Source organism: Rhinopithecus roxellana, chromosome 19, assembly GCF_007565055.1.
Source record: "Rhinopithecus roxellana isolate Shanxi Qingling chromosome 19, ASM756505v1, whole genome shotgun sequence".
Taxonomy (NCBI): Eukaryota; Metazoa; Chordata; class Mammalia; order Primates; family Cercopithecidae; genus Rhinopithecus; species Rhinopithecus roxellana.
The window spans coordinates 44107370-44125817 of record NC_044567.1 but is presented as its reverse complement, the minus strand read 5'-3'; the positions used below and the strand labels follow the sequence as shown (position 1 = coordinate 44125817).

The 18448-nt window shown below is 50.0% G+C and overlaps 1 protein-coding gene across 4 annotated transcripts in view; it reads right to left on the bottom strand.

Annotated features, from left to right (window-relative positions):
- Positions 1–3048: 3048 nt before the first annotated feature.
- SLC13A5 (solute carrier family 13 member 5) overlaps positions 3049–18448 on the bottom strand; it is a 31030-nt gene continuing 15630 nt past the window's right edge. For 3 of the 4 annotated variants that reach the window (XM_010377891.2, XM_010377892.2, XM_010377893.2), the window contains 6 exons: positions 14922–15137; positions 13251–13351; positions 12210–12328; positions 9071–9232; positions 5837–5974; positions 3049–4653 (listed from right to left, as the gene is read on the bottom strand). In XM_010377891.2, coding sequence (XP_010376193.1) covers positions 4522–4653; positions 5837–5974; positions 9071–9232; positions 12210–12328; positions 13251–13351; positions 14922–15137 — 868 coding nt within the window. In that variant the 3' untranslated portion in view covers positions 3049–4521. Of the gene's footprint in view, positions 4654–5836; positions 5975–7068; positions 7919–9070; positions 9233–12209; positions 12329–13250; positions 13352–14921; positions 15138–18448 lie in introns of those variants that run through there. The other variant, XM_010377895.2, reaches the window with a different exon arrangement.

The following is an 18448-nucleotide window of genomic DNA, read 5'->3' as shown; positions in this document are numbered from 1 at the left end:
GCCTCCCAGGTTCAAGCAATTCTCTGCCTCAGTCTCCCGAGTAGCTGGGATTACAGGCGCCCACTCCCATGCCCAGCTAGTATTTTTGTATTTTTAGTAGACACAGGGTTTCACCATCTTGGCCAGGCTGTTCTTAAACTCCTGATCTCATGATCCACCTGCCTCAGCCTCCCAAAGTGTTGGGATTACAGGCATGAGCCACCGCGCCCGGCTGCCAGCTGTAGTTTTTAACCAGACAATACAGCTTTTGGGCTCTGTTTCCACAGACAAGAACATGCCATTACAGGTCTCACCCAAGAACATCCTGATTTGTTCATCTCAAGGATTGGGCTTTGTGCTAGTGAGTTGGTATCCTGCTTGGAACCCAGAGCAAAGAGTTGTTTTATTTATGTGCAAGAGATGGTGGAGAGGAGAGAAAACTTCACCTGTCCCAGGTAAATGCCAGACGGGGAGACCCTGGTCCTTCTCCAAGAAAGCGCTCAGCTCATGATGAACAGGGAAGGAGACCTGTGTCCTGCCCTCGGGAGCATCTCATTCAGAGATCAGAGGCTATGGAGCCCAGGGACTTAATTTTGGAATGCAAAGAATCTTTGTGGAGCCATAAGTCCCCGCCAAAAAAAATTAAGAAAGCAATCCTGGTCAAAATTGTGTGTTCAGCTAACCTCAAGCCCAGACGTCTGATCCAAGCACTAAGAAGAGAGAACTCAAAGGCCTAGGGTGGAGCTTCTTTACAAAATGTCAGAGGCAAGATATAGATGGGGGAAAGGCCTGAGATGGCCTTCAGTGAAGCCCCATAGGGAAGCAGGCAGTGGGACCTTGGACAGGCTCTAAGATGAGACAACATGGGAGATTGGGATGGGGGTACTGCATCTGGCCCAAGCAGAGGGAGGGTCAACTAGGGTAAGAGGATCCGTGACTCTGGGGAAAGCCCTTACAGACCCTCTGGTCCAGCGCCTTCATGAAGAAAACTGAGACCCAGAGTGCAGCATGACTTATCTGGTGTCAGATGTCAGGACTGAGCTCCGTCTGTGGCTCAGACTCTAGCCTCCCAATCCACAGGACCCCCTGCAGAGGGGCTACCTGTTGGGAATTGGAGGCATTGTTGAAACTCTTGACCAGACAACCATGTACTCACTTCCTACCTAGCAACATGCTTCTATTGAATTCTGCAGAAAGAGGGTCACTCAGATCTCATGGAGTGATCATACTGGACACTTACCATCGCCTACCCAACACCTCCTCCCACCGTTTTTTCCTGCCAGAGCCCAGATTTTGTAGTGGGTGGAAATAGCTCAATTTGGGGAAACATAGGCTAATTCCCCAACCCCAAGAGTTGAGTCTTAATTGGTCACAGTATTCCAATGGGGCTCTGATTCCCCTTTGTGAATGGTGGGTCTAAGGGCAGGCATGTGACCCACTTATGGCCCGTAAGACATAAAGGGAAGTCTGCACAGGGCTTCTGAGGAAGCTTTTACTTTCCTAGTGAAGGAGAAAGATACAGTTGACACCATCATGCCCTCACCCCCATCCATCTTTCTGCCTTGAAGGAAAGCAGCTGTGCATGTAGCCTGGGGGTCAAGCATGGGGGTAAAAGTGTGACGGCTTTAAGATGACAGAGTGGACTATGGAGCCCAAGTCCTTGGAGGCTGAAATGAGTTGTTGGGCCAATGCCAGCAACCATCTACCTACAGAATTCCAGAAAAGCAAACATTCAATGACCTTCTGGTTTAAGCCACTGTTTGCTGGGCCTTCTCTTATTTGCCATCAGAAGCAAATAAGAGAGCATGTATGGCCAAGTTAAGCATTCAAAACCACAAATCGAGTTAGTGGCAGTTACAATTCCAACCCAGATCTTCCAACTCCATGCCCATTGCTCCTTCCGCTAGCCATGAAGGGCCTTGGCCTCATAGGGCTTGTAGGGAAAGTTGAGTGCCCAAGAGCAAGTCACGCCAAGGGAAGATCTCTGAATATGGGTCCCTCTCTGTTGCCTCCCCTGAGATAGGCTCAGGACAGTGATCAATGAGACAGAGTGGTCCTTGCCCTAAGAAGCAAAGTGTTTGGTTGGGGAGGCCATACACGTTACTGCAACTTCAGCCAACTCCTAGAGAAGTTGTTTAGGATTGGCCTCTGGTCAGCCTCTTCAGGTGGGAGCTCGGTACTCTGGACGCCCTCCACCTAGCTTTTTGTCAGCCCTCAACCACATGGTGTCTGGAAGAGTCCTCCACCCACCCACCAGTTCCTCCCCCATTACCCCTGGCCATTCTACTCATCCTTCAGTGCCTACCTTGGATGACCTTCATTGACCTTGCCTACTACCACCAGCTTGCACCTAACGGACGACACTGACCAAACATTTAATTTTCCATCATACTAGCTATACAACCTGCCCTGGGTCAGTCATACTGCTGACACTAGACTCGGTGGGCAGTCAGAGCCCTCAGTCTGGTGGGGCAGGCCAGTCAACAGCAGCGGCACGGAAGGCAGTGATAGAGGGCTGGGGAGGAAGAACAGTTGTACCTTGGTAGGGGGAGGTGGCAGCCTTTTCCCTACTTCCCTCCCCAACCAAACACTTTGCTTCTTAGGGCAAGGACCACCCCGTCTCATTGATCACTTGTCCTGTGCCTATCTCAAGGGAGGCAACAGATAGGGACTCATGTTTGGATCTTCCCTTGGCATGCACTTGCTCTTGGCCACTCACCTTTCCCTACAAGCCCCATAAGGTCAAAGCCCTTCATGGCTAGCAGAAGAGCAGGGGGTATGGAGTTGGAAGCTCTAGGTTGAAACTGTAACTGCCAGTAACTTGATGTGTGACTTTGGACACTTCCCTTCGCCTCTCTGAACCTCACTTTTTTTTTTTTAAAGACAAAGCAGGATAATAACACTTTCCTATCTCACAGGGTTGCTGCAAAGATCGAATGAGATAACTAGTGGATTCAACAGGGACAGGGAGGCCCGACACCCAGTCGGTGAGCAGGGAGTAACCGTTCATTCATCTGCCTCCCTGGGCTCCCCACACTGCAGAAAACCAGAGACAAGTCAGCAGCACAGTGGAGCTTTCCATGGGAGCCAGAGCATTTAATGAGAGCAAGAGCTGGACAGTGTGGTCAGGAATCATCCCACCCAGACACATACTCGGTCCTTGATGGGGTTTCCTGAGGCTCTCATACTTTCTCCTGCCCTGGAAAACGCCATCCAGGAGCCCATCTCTTTGCTACTGCCCCTCTTCCAGAGCAGCACAAGAAGGAAATAAAATGGACTTGCAGGGAAAAGAAGGTGCTTGTCTCTCATGTCCGTCTCTTACAGGGGGGTTCTGAAGATTCCCACAGCCACTCTGGAGTTGTTGCCCCACTTTGGGGTCTTTGTCCAAGTAACTTCAAGTAGATTGGCCCACAGGCAGGGGTTGTTTGCTGAGAGATCAGCAATCTTCTGTTGTCACCAGCCATGGCTGTGAAGACCAGTCAACAAAGGAAAGGCTTTCCCCAGAGGAGCTCAAACTCTGGCATGAAAGACTCTGAAGTGGTGTAGCCAGTGGAAATTAACAGCTGTGTCCACTCTGGGCCTCAGGTGAGGGAGGACCTAGATAGCCCACTGTGGCCCCCAGAGCACCATCACTGCCCATACTTGGAGTGTGATCCTGATCCTAGCTATTTGGAGATGGCAGGGGAAGCATCTCCCAGAAAAGATGACCTGCCTGGGAGAAAAGGGGGACCCCCAGAGAGTGCCAGCCAGGGCATCTCGGCAAATGCTGGCCCCAGACAACAGGGGACCAAGGAGTTGAAGGAGGCTCATTGGAGAGGTGGGACGGGGTCCAGTCGATTAAAACATAACAAAGTGATGAAGGGAGTAGGTCAGCCTGTGGTGCGCTGTGGGTGGGAAGCCAGGTGTCATCCTGAAGTTAGCAACTCAGATTCCTCATCCTTTGGTGGTGGCCACACGGGGAGTTCCCAGAGGCTCCAGAAGGTTCTGATTCCCACTCTCACTCCAGCAGTGGGAGGTTGCTCAAGACCAGGCATTCTGTCCCTGGCTGGGGTGTCCCTTTCAGAGTGACAGAGATGATCTGAGGCTGCTCAAGAAGAGCCGGAAGGGGCATGGGCAAGAGTGGGTGGTTGTCTTACCTCTCAACCAGGGGGTCTGATTCCCATTTAAACTACCTAGGACGAAGCGAGTGAAAACCAGAGTCCCGTGTGGGGGATGCTTGAGGCAGAGCCGGTATGGGAGCCTGCATCCTGATGCCTCAGCTACCTGCCCTCCCTCACAGAGATAATGGCAAGGCTTGGGAAAGACGGGTCCAGCAGGCCACTGAGGGGTTCCCTTCATCTCTGAGCCTGCCCTCCAGCTGCCCATGACCATCTCTGCATCCGAGCCTGGAAGAAGAGGTGGCCCATTGGCTGGGTTTTGGTGGTGTGTGGACATCATTGGGTCGCTTTGGGGTGTGAACCCCAAAACTCTGTACAAGGTGTGCCAGAAGGTTCGGTAGTCCTGAGGAGGGTGAGGGCTGTGTACGTGGTCTTGTGGCTCTTCCTAAGTCTCAATATGTGTCACATTAGCCCAGTCAGGGAAATGATCCAAGTCAAATATGGCCCGTCCCCAGGTGTTGACAGCCAAAAACACACAGAAGACGCCAATTATGTTCATTATGACTCCTGTTTTCACCTGGAAAAGAGACAGTGTCAGAGTCAGCACCCTGAGGCCTGCTGAGAACTAGCGCTCTCAAAGAGGAGGACAAAGCGTCGGCTCACTGGACCTCAATGTCCCCGTGCCATGCTCTGTCCCTGGCTGGGGTGTCCCGACCCCCAGGACAGAGCGACTTCATGTCCCCCAGCTATCCTCAGTGCTCAAGGAATCCCTGGGAAGTAGGCAGAACAGATGGGTTCTCTATGCCCGTGAGCATTTGGAAAATTACCTCAGAGAGGTGACAGGAGGCAACAGCTTAGGCCATTCAGGGAAACGGTGACAGAGCCCAGTGTGTGAGTCCAGGTTCATTGCTCACCCCAGTGCCTTAACCATCCTACAAGGACGTGCCAGCTTCCCCGTGGACCTCCTCAGGCTCTTTCTGATGCCCGCTCTGCAATCTTCCCTCATGATCACTAACCGTTGCTTCACTAGCCTGTTGTAGATATTTTACTGGGGACTGCAATCAAGTTTGCAGTCCATGGTTTCTGGGACCCACCCTCTTTATGAAAACGCTCCTTGGAGTCCCCGAGATACCCAGCAGAGGTTCTGAGATAACGAACATCAAATGTCCAAGGGACATTTCTGGCCTCCTGGGCTCATACACTTGCCCCTTTCCCAGCCCAGAGCTGCAAAGCTGCCCTTCTCCCAGCAAAGGTGACAGAGCCAAGCCAGGCATGAAGAGTTCTTCCGCTGACTACATTTGTTTCCAAGGCATCGTCTACTCCCAAGTAGTGGTCTCTCTCTTCCTCTCCCTGCTTCTGCCTCTTCAGACACTCCTACGAATCTCTGTGACTGTCACTAGCATCCCCTGCTGCCTAAGCCTGCCCTGCCTATCTTCATGGTTCTTCCTAATTTGTCAAGTCCATCCTTGGCCATGTGAGTCCCTCAGCCCCATCTTCACCCCTTCCAAGGACTCCCCTGGTGCCTGCACAGGCTTCTCCAGGTGGGAGAGTCAGAGAAAGAACAGTGTGTGAGACTTGAGATCATCTCAAAAAAAGACGAAAAGCTCCATTATAAATGTCAACAGCAGCTATGGGGCTGGATGCTCCGCGGTATTCCCAAATCACGTGACATCGTTTCAAAACTCTGTCGTTCACAAACGGGGCATCCCTTATGACACCCGCATTATAGTCCGATGTGAGTAAAGAAAAACAGCTGTTACCATGTCAGCAACCTTGAGGTGCCCGTAGGTGAACACGATGGCATTCGGAGGGGTGGCCACAGGCAACATGAAGGCAAAGGAGGCGCTCAGGGTACAGGGCAGCATGACGTACAGAGGATTGAGGCCGATGGAGCGAGACTGCGGAAAAACACAGCACTGCAACATCACCGTACAGAACACAGAAGCTCTTGGGGACGCGATTCTGAAAAGGATTCTCTGAATGTAGCGGGTACGTTTGAACCTCTGGGCCTCTGTCTTGATTCCTCTTCCTTGTGCCACGTCTCTGGCAGATAATTCCACCTACGGAGCACTGAAGGCTGAACTTAGAGGTTACCTGCCCTGGAAGCCCTTACCCCCTCAATTCATTCCACATGTATTTCTTGGGCACCTACTATGTGCCGGAGACCATGCTGAGTACTTAGACTGTGCTCAACCTTACAGTGCCACGTGCACTTGTCTGTCTGTCCTGCCACAGACTGAGCCAGCCTAGAGGCCAGGGACCACATCTTCTCTCCTGCATATAAATCTGTGGATGTGTTTTTATACATGCGTGGGGTCATTTTGCACATCGAATTTGGTAGCCCACCTTTTAAATTCTACACTTTAAAATTTAGCCACATCTAACAGCACCTATCAAAGAGTAGGCACTCATTAAATAGTTGTTGAGTGTATGAATGAATGATGTAATTCCTAAAATCTATCAAATCAATCATGTATCATGCAGATTTACATGCACATGAGGGCAGACACATGCAAACATGTTTGTTGCAACAATGTAATGGCAAAAAGCAGGAAGCCAACTCAATGGTCATTAATAGTGGGATGATTAAATAAAATATGACACATACAAATGATGGAATAGTATGCAGCTGTAAAGAATTGGATTGGTTTTTTGTGTCAATAAGGAAAGATGTCCAAGACCAATGGTTAGATTTTTTAAAAATTAAGATGTATGGCCAGGCGCAGTGGCTCATGCCTGTAATCCCAGCACTTTGGGAGGCCGAGGTGGGCGGATCACCTGAAGTCAGGAATTCGAGACCAGCCTGACCAATGTGGTGAAACCCCATCTCTACTAAAAATACAAAAATTACCCCAGCAAGGTGGCGGGTGCCTGTAATCCCAGCTACTCGGGAAGCTGAGGCAGGAGAATCGCTTGAACCCGGGAGGTGGAGGTTGCAGTGAGCCGAGATCACACCATTGTACTCCAGCCTGGGTGACAAGAGTGAAACTCTGTCTCAAAAAAATAAATAAATACATAAAAATAAGATGTGTAATGACTATAGAATGATATCCTTTATTTAAAAAGAATGTGTGTGTGCGTGTGTGTGTGTGTGTGTGTAAAATATCCAGAAAGATACCTGAGAAATTAATAACAGAGGTCATCTCTAGGGAGGAGGCTAGAGGATTAAGGTCTGTATACATCTTTGCATTATTAGACATTTTTAGCCATATATCATCTGCAATTTAAAAAATCTATCCTATGAGCATGTTCCCATTTTATTACCCTTTGAAACTGTGATTTTTAATGGCCTGATAGTGTTACATTACATGAATATATGATAATTTATTTCAGCAAACCCCCTTTTACTATGGATATATTTGTATAATAATTCTGTCATACATCATCGTAACATACGTTGGTAGGCATCTCTGATTACTTTCCTAAGATATGTTCCCAGACACAAAATTGCTGAGTCAACGGGTCTGAGCAGGTTTAATGTTTTGGTTCCCCCACCATCCTCATTTTCCTGGCTGTGGGTACCTCATGGTGTCTGCACCCCACACTCCTCTGCAGCCCAGCCCAAGGACCATCACCTTTTCCTTTCTCTTAGGTGGGCGTGAGACAGGAGTGTGATGGGCCTTAGAGGTAGCTGGGGGAAATTTTACTTGGGGTTCCTGGTTCTAGAAAAGCTTGTTTTCAAAGAGCCCGGTAGGGCCTGCATTTTCCTGGTTGGGGCCCTCGGTGCTCCCAGTTAGGGCTGAAGATGACAAAGCCAGGGTCCGTGCTAGGAGAGAGGAGGCATCACCACCACTTGCCTAGCATCAAAGGGGCTCCTCCTGCTGGACATCTGTTTGGACAGTCTGCTTAGGAGAAGAGGAGACAGACCACTCTGTTATTTTTAACACTTTCACCTTCTTGCTATTTTTAACACTTTCTTCTTCACTTGGAAGAGAAAAAAAAAAAACCACTTAGGTTTGCTTTTTATACACGCAGACACCCAGGCAGCTGAATGGAAATTCACCACCTTCAATCCTGTGTCCAGGCCCTCTGGAAATCTGTCTCCCAATTCCAGAATAATGACAGCCTCTCCCATGCTCATTTTGTAGTCTACAGAGGCTTTTCACAGCCCTCATCTTACGTGGCCACCAACACAGCTCTCAGAGGAAAGAACTTAAGGGCCATGTTCAGAGATCCCACATCTTGAACTCGGGTCTTCTGACTGCGAGACCAGGGATCTTTCCATACTACCCTGAGGCTGGTGTATCTTTGCAATGGATGATGGAAGGAAATGCAAAAAAAAAAAAAAAAAAAAAAAAAAAAAAAATAGCCACTGATTTTCCTATAAGCTCTCCTTTCTTCTCAATCCCAACCCAAAAACATGCTTGTCCATAGAACAGAACGCTTTAGCCTGGCACTCAGCAGCTTTTCCCGTGACCAACAGCTACCCCTATCAACGCCCCGGGATCCCTCATCCCTGTGCTCATCAGGCAAGGCTTCCAGGAGTCCTCGGTCATGTGCACCATTGCCTTTACTTGTGCTGCTCCATCTTCCCAGAATTCTCTCTCCCCTCCTACCTACTCCCAAGTCCCCACTCCTCCAAGGCCTCTTCCTGGGGGGTTCCAGCCAGTGGTGCTCCTGGTCTGCAGTCCTCCCGCACACCTGTGCTACCTGCTCAGAGACCATGGCACTGGCCTGCTCCTCCTTAGCCCAAGTCCTGTCTCCTTAGCTTGAAAAACAATCCAGTTAGATTTATAAAATAAACTTGAGCACTTGGTCCATGGTTGGTGCTTTGGTCAGCACGAGGGGTACAAAGAGGAGTGGCAAAGCAGCAGAGGCCTGAGGGGCAGAGGCATCCAGGTGCACAAATCCACGTCACAGCCAGATCTAGGTCTCCAAAGCCTGGTCTGACTCTGGCCTGGATATCGCTGCCTCATCAGGGACCCACAATGTGGCCATGGGTTGGCAGCTTCCTGTGAAGTGGAAGGGCCCCTCCCCACCATCAGGTTACTTACCATGGAGGCAAAGATGGGCAGGAACAAGGTGGTGGTGGCCACATTGCTTGTGCACTCAGTGAACACAGCAACAAGCAAGGATAAGATCAAGGTGATGGCTGCTGCGGGCACTGCATGCAAGGGCTCCATCTGCTTCCCCATCCACACGGACAGCCCCGAGGCCTGGGAAGCACCAAGAGGGCAGTCATCTGAGGGCTCCCAGCTTGCAGTTACCTCAGGGCCAGAGCAAGCTTGGCCCATCCACCCCTCCTGACCCTCTTTCTCTACACCTCATAGGTGACCTCATCCATTCCCACTATTTTCATTCCCGTCCTCACTCTGTAATACTCCTAAATCTGTATTTCCAGCCAGCTGGCCTACTATGTGGATTTACATACCCACACGACTTCTAGAAGTGTCCACCCAGATGTCCCAAGAGCACAATAGACTCAAATGCTCCACCCTGCATTCATCCTCCATAGACCGGAATCTGCTTCACTCTCTGGGCCTCCCAGTCTGGTGAAGGGACTCACCATCCATCAGCCATCTAGCCCAGTAGGCTGGGAGTCATGCTGCTGGTCTCTGTTGCCCTCCTTCCTAGTCAGTCACCAAGTCACCCAAACATCTCACATCCATCTCCTCTTCAGTCCTCCACAGTTTTGGAAGCTCAGAAGAATGATTTTGGCCAGAAATTGAGGGTTTAGATTTAGGGCTTTGGGCTGAGAAGAGATTGTCCAGGGATAGAATGAAGTGTGAAAAGAGGAGAGGCCAAGGACAGAGCCTGGGCAGACACTCTTATTTCAGGGAGAACAGAGGAGAAGTCAGCAACGAAGGCTGAGCAGGAAGAGTCTGAGCCTGAAGTAAAGCCAGAGACTGTGCTGAGCTGGGGGCCAGAGGAGGAGAGAATGTCCACAGAGTCCAAAGTTCTGAGCCTGAGTGCAGAGTCTCCGCTAGCTCTCCTCTAAGCCCTGCCCATCCCAGGCCCCCACTCCAGACATCAGAGTGATTTCCTCACGTGCAGATCTAACCAATTGACCCCCTGGCCTCAGTCCTTCAGTGGCTGTCTACTGCCTTCACAATCAAGTCCACACCCCCCTATCTTGGGGCCCTCGGAGAAGTGGTTTCTGGTAGCCTTATCAGCCTCCTCTTCTACTTCTCCTCAGCTAAATACCTCACATTTTTCTCTCGCTCGTGTGCCACTTCCTGAAATGCCCTTCCACATATGTGCCCCTCCCTAGTCTGTGAGGTCTGTCACTAACAGGGACCATATCTCAATCTCCTCTGTAATCTCTGTGCCTGGCCTAACACTAGAGACATAATAGGAATGTTGGATGGATGGATGGATGGATGGATGGATGGATGGATGGATGGATAGATGGGTGGATGGATGGATGGTTGAATGAGCGGATGGATAGATAGATGGGTGGATGGATGGACAGATGGATGGATGGATGGATGGATGGATGGATGGATGGATGGATAGATGGTTGGATGGATGGATGGATGGATGGATGGATAGATGGGTGGATGGATGGATGGTTGAATGAGCAGATGGATAGATAGATGGGTGGATGGATGGACAGATGGATGGATGGACAGATGGATGGATGGATGGATGGATGGATAGATGGTTGGATGGATGGATGGATGGATGGATGGATGGATGGATGGATAGATGGGTGGATGGATGGATGGTTGAATGAGCGGATGGATAGATAGATGGGTGGATGGATGGACAGATGGATGGATGGATGGATAGATGGTTGGATGGATGGATGGATGGATGGATGGATGGATGGATGGATAGATAGGTGGATGGATGGATGGTTGAATGAGCGGATGGATAGATAGATGGGTGGATGGATGGACAGATGGATGGATGGACAGATGGATGGATGGATGGATGGATGGATAGATGGTTGGATGGATGGATGGATGGATGGATGGATGGATGGATAGATGGGTGGATGGATGGATGGTTGAATGAGCAGATGGATAGATAGATGGGTGGATGGATGGACAGATGGATGGATGGATGGATGGATGGATGGATAGATGGTTGGATGGATGGATGGATGGATGGATGGATGGATGGATGGATGGATGGATAGATGGGTGGATGGATGGATGGTTGAATGAGCGGATGGATAGATAGATGGGTGGATGGATGGACAGATGGATGGATGGACAGATGGATGGATGGATGGATGGATGGATAGATGGTTGGATGGATGGATGGATGGATGGATGGATGGATGGATGGATGGATAGATGGGTGGATGGATGGATGGTTGAATGAGCGGATGGATAGATAGATGGGTGGATGGATGGACAGATGGATGGATGGATGGATGGATGGATGGATGGATGGATGGATAGATGGTTGGATGGATGGATGGATGGATGGATGAAGACATGAATAGATGCATGGATGAATGGATAGAGAGGTGACTAGATGGATGGATTTGTTCACCCCCACAAAAACTTAGCACCCACTAGGCACCAGGCTGTGTCCTAGATATTGAAGAAACAGCAATAACAAGACCAAGTCTGTCTACTACACTCCTGGATGGCTGGGCAGGTAGACGGTTGGTTGGAGGACAGCAGCAGCAAGCTGGCTTATCTCTCCTTCTGGTTCATTTCTATCCCCAGGAGGGATAGAAGGAGGTAAAGAAAGTTATATTTTTGTGTATTTTCCAACATGTCCTTCTCTTCCTATGCTGCTACATACTTAGCTAAAGAAAAATTTTGAAGTAGCTACCATGTTAACAAAGAGTTCAGCCAGTAGAAGGACCAAAGGTAGTAGCAAACAATATTGACAAGGACTGGAAAGAAAGATTTCCCTCAGACAAATCAAAGCAGAGATTATTGTGATCAAACCCCAGAGGGTACCTGACAGTGTCCTCTGCCTCTCTTGGCTAACCACGGTCACTCATTCCCTCATTCCTGCAATCGCTCAAAGGTTACTTTCTGTCTTCCAGGCCCTATGTGTGCTGTAGAGTTCCTAGATTACAAGACAGAATCCATGTCCTCAAGGAATGTGCGATTATACGAAGGATGCAGGCATAGAAACACACAAGCCCATGGATGGAAGGGAGGAGAAACGCCACCCTCTTGACCAACAAGAGGGCTCTGGGCAGCCTGCGGCTGGAGAAGTTACCTCGGATCCTTTAGCCAGAGCAAATCCGCCCCCTAGTAGCAGCACGATGCCCCAGGGCACTTTCTCCTGGGTTACCTTCCAATCCAGCAGGGGAGGGGGATAAAATGGAGTTTTCCTTTCTGGGAAGAAAAATACACACACACACACACACACACACACACACACACACACACACGCGCGCGCGCACACACCAGAGCAGCATTAGGAGACAAAAGAAATCTAATCAAGGGGGAATAAAGCTGTTAAGGACAATGAGGTACCATCTCCTACCTATAAATTAGCTAAAGTTTACAATAATATATACATTGCTGGTGAGGATATGGTCAAACTATTACACACTTTGCTAATAGCATCATAAATTGGTATAACCTTTTTGAAAAGCACTTTGGCCATACATTTTAAGGGCCATTAAGACTTTATATTCTATTACCTCAGCAATGTTACTCCTAGAAGTTTATCCTAAAGAAAAAATACCCTTAAAGGAAAAGCTATAGAGAAGAAAACATTAATTTATGAAAATAAAAAAATTCAAAACAGCCAAAATGATCTGTAACAGCAGAATGATTGTAACTCCTCAATGCAATATAATGCCATTATTAGAGAAAATATATTTGAAGACTGTAGCAATAGTGGGAAATGTTTATAGTGCAATATCAATTAAAAGTGGAAGAAAAAACAACGAAGAAATAGGATTCAAATGGTGTGTGTTTTGATTATAACGTAATAGATAGGCATATTAGCAAACACTGAGAGGAAGAGAGAAAACGAAAAATTGCTGAATGGAAATCAGTGTTATGAAAAATTTGAAACATTTTCTGTTCCTGTTGTAATATAAATAAAATTTCAAATGTTAAATTCAAATGTTAAAAAGCAAAAAAGAGATTATGCACTAAATAATACCACCGGTAGCTTGAAAGCCACTGTCTCCCAGGCTTTATCTGGGAGGCACTGTCTCCCTCTAGGGCTCAGGGAATCCCATAATGACCCTTTGCTTCCAGGTCTCCAGTCCCAATGACTGGGCCATCAGAACAGGAGACTTACCTTCCTCAGTCTGGCTGCAGAAGTTAAACTTTGGCTTCTGTGAAGGCACAATGAATAGCAGGGTGGCCACAAAGATGGCCACAGTGGCATCGGACACATACCTAGGTGGGGAAAAGCACAGCTCAGCTGCTGCAGAGGCAGTCACTCAACAAACCCATCCGAACTCTGGCAGTTCTGTGTCCAAATGCGCCTATGCAAGGCAACAGGCTCACATAGCCCTAAAAGTCAAGGTCAAGAATGGTGGCCGGGCACGGTGGCTCACGCCTGTAATCCCAGCACTTTGGGAGGCTGAGGCGGGCGGATCACGAGGTCAGGAGTTCAAGACCAGCCTGGCCAACATAGTGAAACCCCGTCTCTACTAAAAATACAAAAAATTAGCCAGACGCGGTGACGGACGCTGTAATTCCAGCTACTCGGGAGGCTGAGGCAGGAGAATTGCTGGGAGGCGGAGGCTGCAGTGAGTCAAGATCTGCCATTGCACTCCAGCCTGGGTGACAGTGTGAGACTCTGTCTCAAAAAAAAAAAAAAAAAAAAAAAAAAAAAAAAAAAAAATTAAAAAATAAGAGTGATGTGGTAGACTGAATCCTGGCTGGAAATCAAGATGCCCACACTCTTGACCACCAACTTTGGGTGATCCTAAGCAGCCTAATTCCCCCTCTCAGCATGCATTCTCCATAGGTGTATTTCAGGACCTCTTCTTGACCAGGTTTTCTAGAATTCTGGGTTCACCAGGATGACCACGAAGACTTTGGTGCTGACCCAAGCCTACCTTCCAAATGAAACGGCCATCATAGGCAGCCTCTCCCTGCCCACATCTTCTGCCTTTTCTAGGATGTACATGTTTCTCATCTTTTCTTGCATTCTGACAATGTATTAGCCAGGAAAGAAACCACATGTACCCCCTTTGCCAAGTCTCTGTCTACGAAGCTCCCTAGATGTGTGTCTTTGGAGGGATTTGACCAGATGTGAAGATAAGAAAGGGAAGATGGCAGAGCAGAGATTTGGAAACCAGAGCTCTGGGAGCCCTACTCCCAGCCTGTGAAATCTCTCACATCACAGCTCTGGACACCCCTGCCTGGCCAAGGATTTTCTGCTCAGCCTACTCAGGGAGGAGAGGATACCACAGGAACACATTTGTGAAGCTTGGTCAGAAAACAAAAATAAGTCATGAAACCACAAAGTGCTCTCTGAAACCCAGCTCCCAAAAAAGGAGAAGTCTTAACCAAGCATGAGTACCTGGCCCACATTCCTCTTGCCACCTGTAGCCGAGAACAGCAGCATTTAGGCACCAGTGCACTAAGCCAGTGGTGTGTTTTATTTTTAAATTTTATTTTTATTTATTTATTTATTTTTGAGACAGAGTCTGTCTGTGTCGCCCAGGCTGGAGTGCAGTGCCATGATCTCGGCTCACTGCAACCTCCGCCTCCTGGGTTCAAGCGATTCTCCTGCCTCAGCCTCCCGAGTAGCTGGGACTACAGGCACCTGCCACCATGCCTGGCTAATTTTTTGTATTTTTAGTAGAGATGGGGTTTCACCTTGTTAGCCAGGATGGTCTCGATCTCCTGACCTCAGGTGACCCACCCACCTCAGCCTCCCAAAGTGCTGGGATTACAGGTGTGAGTCAAGACACCTGACCCTAAGCCAGTGATTTCTATTGAATCAAAGACTTACTTTGTCTCACCCTCCACCCAGGCGACAGTCAGCCAGCCGGGCATGAAGCCGGGGTCTCGGGAGAACCACAGGACGACCAGCAGGAGGAAGCAGATCAGGACGTTGATCTCCGCGAAGGACAAGGGCCCCAGCTTCCGGTACTCCTCCTGCAGCACCTTGAGGGCAGCCTTCTCGTTTTTCTTGCTCTCTAGCCCGCAGCCCCAGGACTTTTTAAAACTGGAGAATGCAAAGATGAGAGAAGGGCAGGGCAGACTGGTTGGCTCAGGTGCTGGTCAGATGGAGCCTAAATGTTCTACAGCAGAATGTAGCAAAAAGACACATAATGCTGTCCTCGCCTGCTATGGGGCCTGGAGAAAGGCCCTTCCTGCCTCTTCCCCCTCCCGTTCTTCCATCCCAGAATGTAGTAGGGAAAAGTCTCTGTAGAGAGCCTAGAGGGTCTTGGCAGATGCCCAGCCACCTGGAGACTGGCTGCTCCAGGGTCACTTGGGGGAAGGCCATAAGAAGTTCCGGAGCCTGTGCAAGGTGGGAACAGGGCTCCCTCACATGCTCTCCAAGTCTTCCTCCCTCCACCTCAGCTTGGAGCTGCCTTCGATGGTGTTGGGATGCCAACCGCCATCACCAAGGTGGTTCAGGGAGATGCAGGGAGTGAATATGAACCCTGGCAGACAGGGCTAGTCAGGGGCAGAATGGTCCTTGTGTTCCCTGGAGCTGGAGGTGCAGGATTAGGGATCCAGGAGACCCTGGGGTTAGCAGCAGGCATGGCTAGGGCAGGAAGGAAGCCAGCCCAGGATGGGTGCCCCCATCCTGGAAGGGATCCTTGGGACCAGTATCCATTGTCCAGGGTGTCCTGCAGGGCCTCCCCTAAGGTGGTGTTGGCATGAGGAGGCAGGGAGGAGAGGAGGTTCTTGGAAGAGGTGTAGAGGGGAGCTCAGCTGTGGAGAGGGGATAACTGGGGCCACTGTGCACAGGACAAAGGCCTTAAGGTATGCTGAAGAGTCCATTCACACATTCCAGTTCCAGCCACTGTTGGTTTGAAGGGTTGGGCAAGGCCAGGAGTATTGTCCTGAAGAGCCCTCCCTTGTGAGAGCCCTCCCAGGGGCCCTGAGACATAATCAGAGGAGGGCAGGGGTTGATGGAATAGGATCTCATTCCTGAAGCCAGTGCTGGATGTGAACAGCCTTGGAGAGTGTGAGGGCCAAGTGTTAGTGTGATGGTGGCTTGGCCTGGTACATGGGGGCACCAGGACATCAGGTCACAGCTTTCTGGGGTGCTCAGGGGTCAGAAAAAGAGGCAACACTGATGGGATCTTAGGTATGCACATATGGCTATCATCTCCCTGCTGGGCAAGGGGGCGAGGCTGTGTGTCCTGAGGGCTACCCGCCAGGGACACTCTCCAGACATTGGGCATGGGGATGGCTCCACTGTGTAAGACGGGGCCTCTCTGCGGTCACGCCCTCGGCTTGGTAAAGTTTTTGCTCTACCAAGTACCTATCTGCTGCCACCTGTCATCCTAGAGACTGTGGGGCTCAGCCAGGGGCTTCAGGTTTCCAGCATAAGGGGTGACCTTGGTATTACTAGTGGCCCAGGAGCCAGAGGCTGCATTTGGTGCTGGTAGCTCATCCCCAGCACCACAGTAGCTGCAGACTCAGGGGCTGCATGGAGTATGTAACCATCCAATGCTGGTGCTCCACAGTGGTACCGCCAAGCCTTCAGAGTCTCCCGTGCTAAGCAGCTTTGCTCTCACTCTCTGGGTTAATTTCATCTGGTGATGACCAGGCTGGCATGAGATGCAAGTAAATTGATCCAGTTGACCTGTGAGGGGCCGAGGTCAGGGTCAGGGGGTGGGGACCACAGTGTCCTTCTGCAGCAGAACAGCCTTCACCATGATGCACCACGGTAAACTTGGACTCAATTTACCATGATGCACATGGTAAACTTGGCTGCAGAGGCAAGAAGAGGGGAGAGATCCTTGAGCTTTGCATGCCTCCGCCCTGGCAGGGGTCCCAAAGAACCCTCATCGCTATTACAGGAGGTGAGCCTGGTTAGGACAGTTAGGTATAACCAGTAATAATATCTCATGTAGTTCTTGGGGGACCTGGGGTGGGGTATGGCCCCTTTGGCTAGATATAGCCTAGGAGGCTACACTAGGCTCCTCAGCAAGATAGTTTTTCTGGATTAGGCTAGAGGCCAAGACCTTAACCTCGTTCTCCACGATCGTTCAGATGAGGAACTCAAGTGAGAGCAGAGCCGACAGTGGAGCTGCTTCCTGCAGCTGAGACAGGTGCTCCCTGGGCTCAGGTGGGGAGGCCCATGAGGCCACAAAGGCAGGCAGGGACTACCAGGTCCTAGTTTGTGGCAGGATGTGGCCTGGGCCAGAGCACTGCTCCCATTACTCAAACTGAATGTAAAAGCTGTCCTCTACCTTCCAGATCTGGAACCAAACCAAAGCTCCTGTAAGCCACCCCGGCCAGCCACACTGTGTGCGTCCAAACCAGAGTGGCCCGTTGGGAAGGGGTGGGACTGTACTGCAGCCACGCACCCCTACCACGAGCATGCTCAGAAGACCCCTGCTGCAGACACTCTCAGGCTCCCCTGCCAGTCAACGAGAGCTGAGAAAGGCCGTGCCAGGCTGGGTGGACTCAGCTTCAGGTTCTTGGCTGCGAGTCTCCAGGGGCCTGACATCTGACTCTGGCCAGATAAGAAGCGGATGGTGCCCTTGTGGCCCCAGCGCCACGCTGTCTCCCTCCTCTTTCTCAGTAGGCCTTGGGGTTCTAGGGCAGCCTCAGGCCCCAACTAGTGCTTGTGACACCTGGTCATGCTTAGGTCTGGAGGCAACTAAGGGCAGCAATCCTCAGCCTCCCCAAAAGGGGATGCCACGCGCAGTGGAAGCCAAAATGCCTGGGTTTAAGTCTCAGTCCCCCTACTTCCCTGTGACATACTCCTGTGTCGACCACATAACCTCTCCATGCCTCAGTGGCCTTGTCTGTAAATTGGGAATAATAATAATAGTGCTGACCTCACAGGTTGTTGTGAAAATCAAGTTTAAGAGTGCTTGGGCCAAGCGAGGTGGCTCACATCTGTAATGCCAGCAATTTGGGAGTCAAGGAGGGCAGATCACCTGAGGTTAGGAGTTCAAGACCAGCCTGGCCAACATGGCAAAACCCCATCTCTACTAAAAAATACAAAAATTAGCCAGGAGTGGTGGTGGGTTCCTATAATTCTAGCTACTTGGGAGGCTGAGGCAGGAGCAATTGCTTGAACCTAGGTGGTGGAGGTTGCAGTGAGCTGAGATTGTACCACTGCACTCCAGCCTGGGCGACAGAGCAAGACTCTGTCTCAAAAAAAAAGAAAAAGAAAAGAAAAGAAAAGAAAGAAAAAGAGCACTCGAAATCGTATCTGGCACATAATGAACACTCAATAAATGTTGGTCATTATTATTTCTACTGCCCCACGTGGAGACACACATGGTCACCTGCAGCAGGTCCAAGACCATCTCCTGAGAGACCTGTTTGATGGATGTGAGCAAA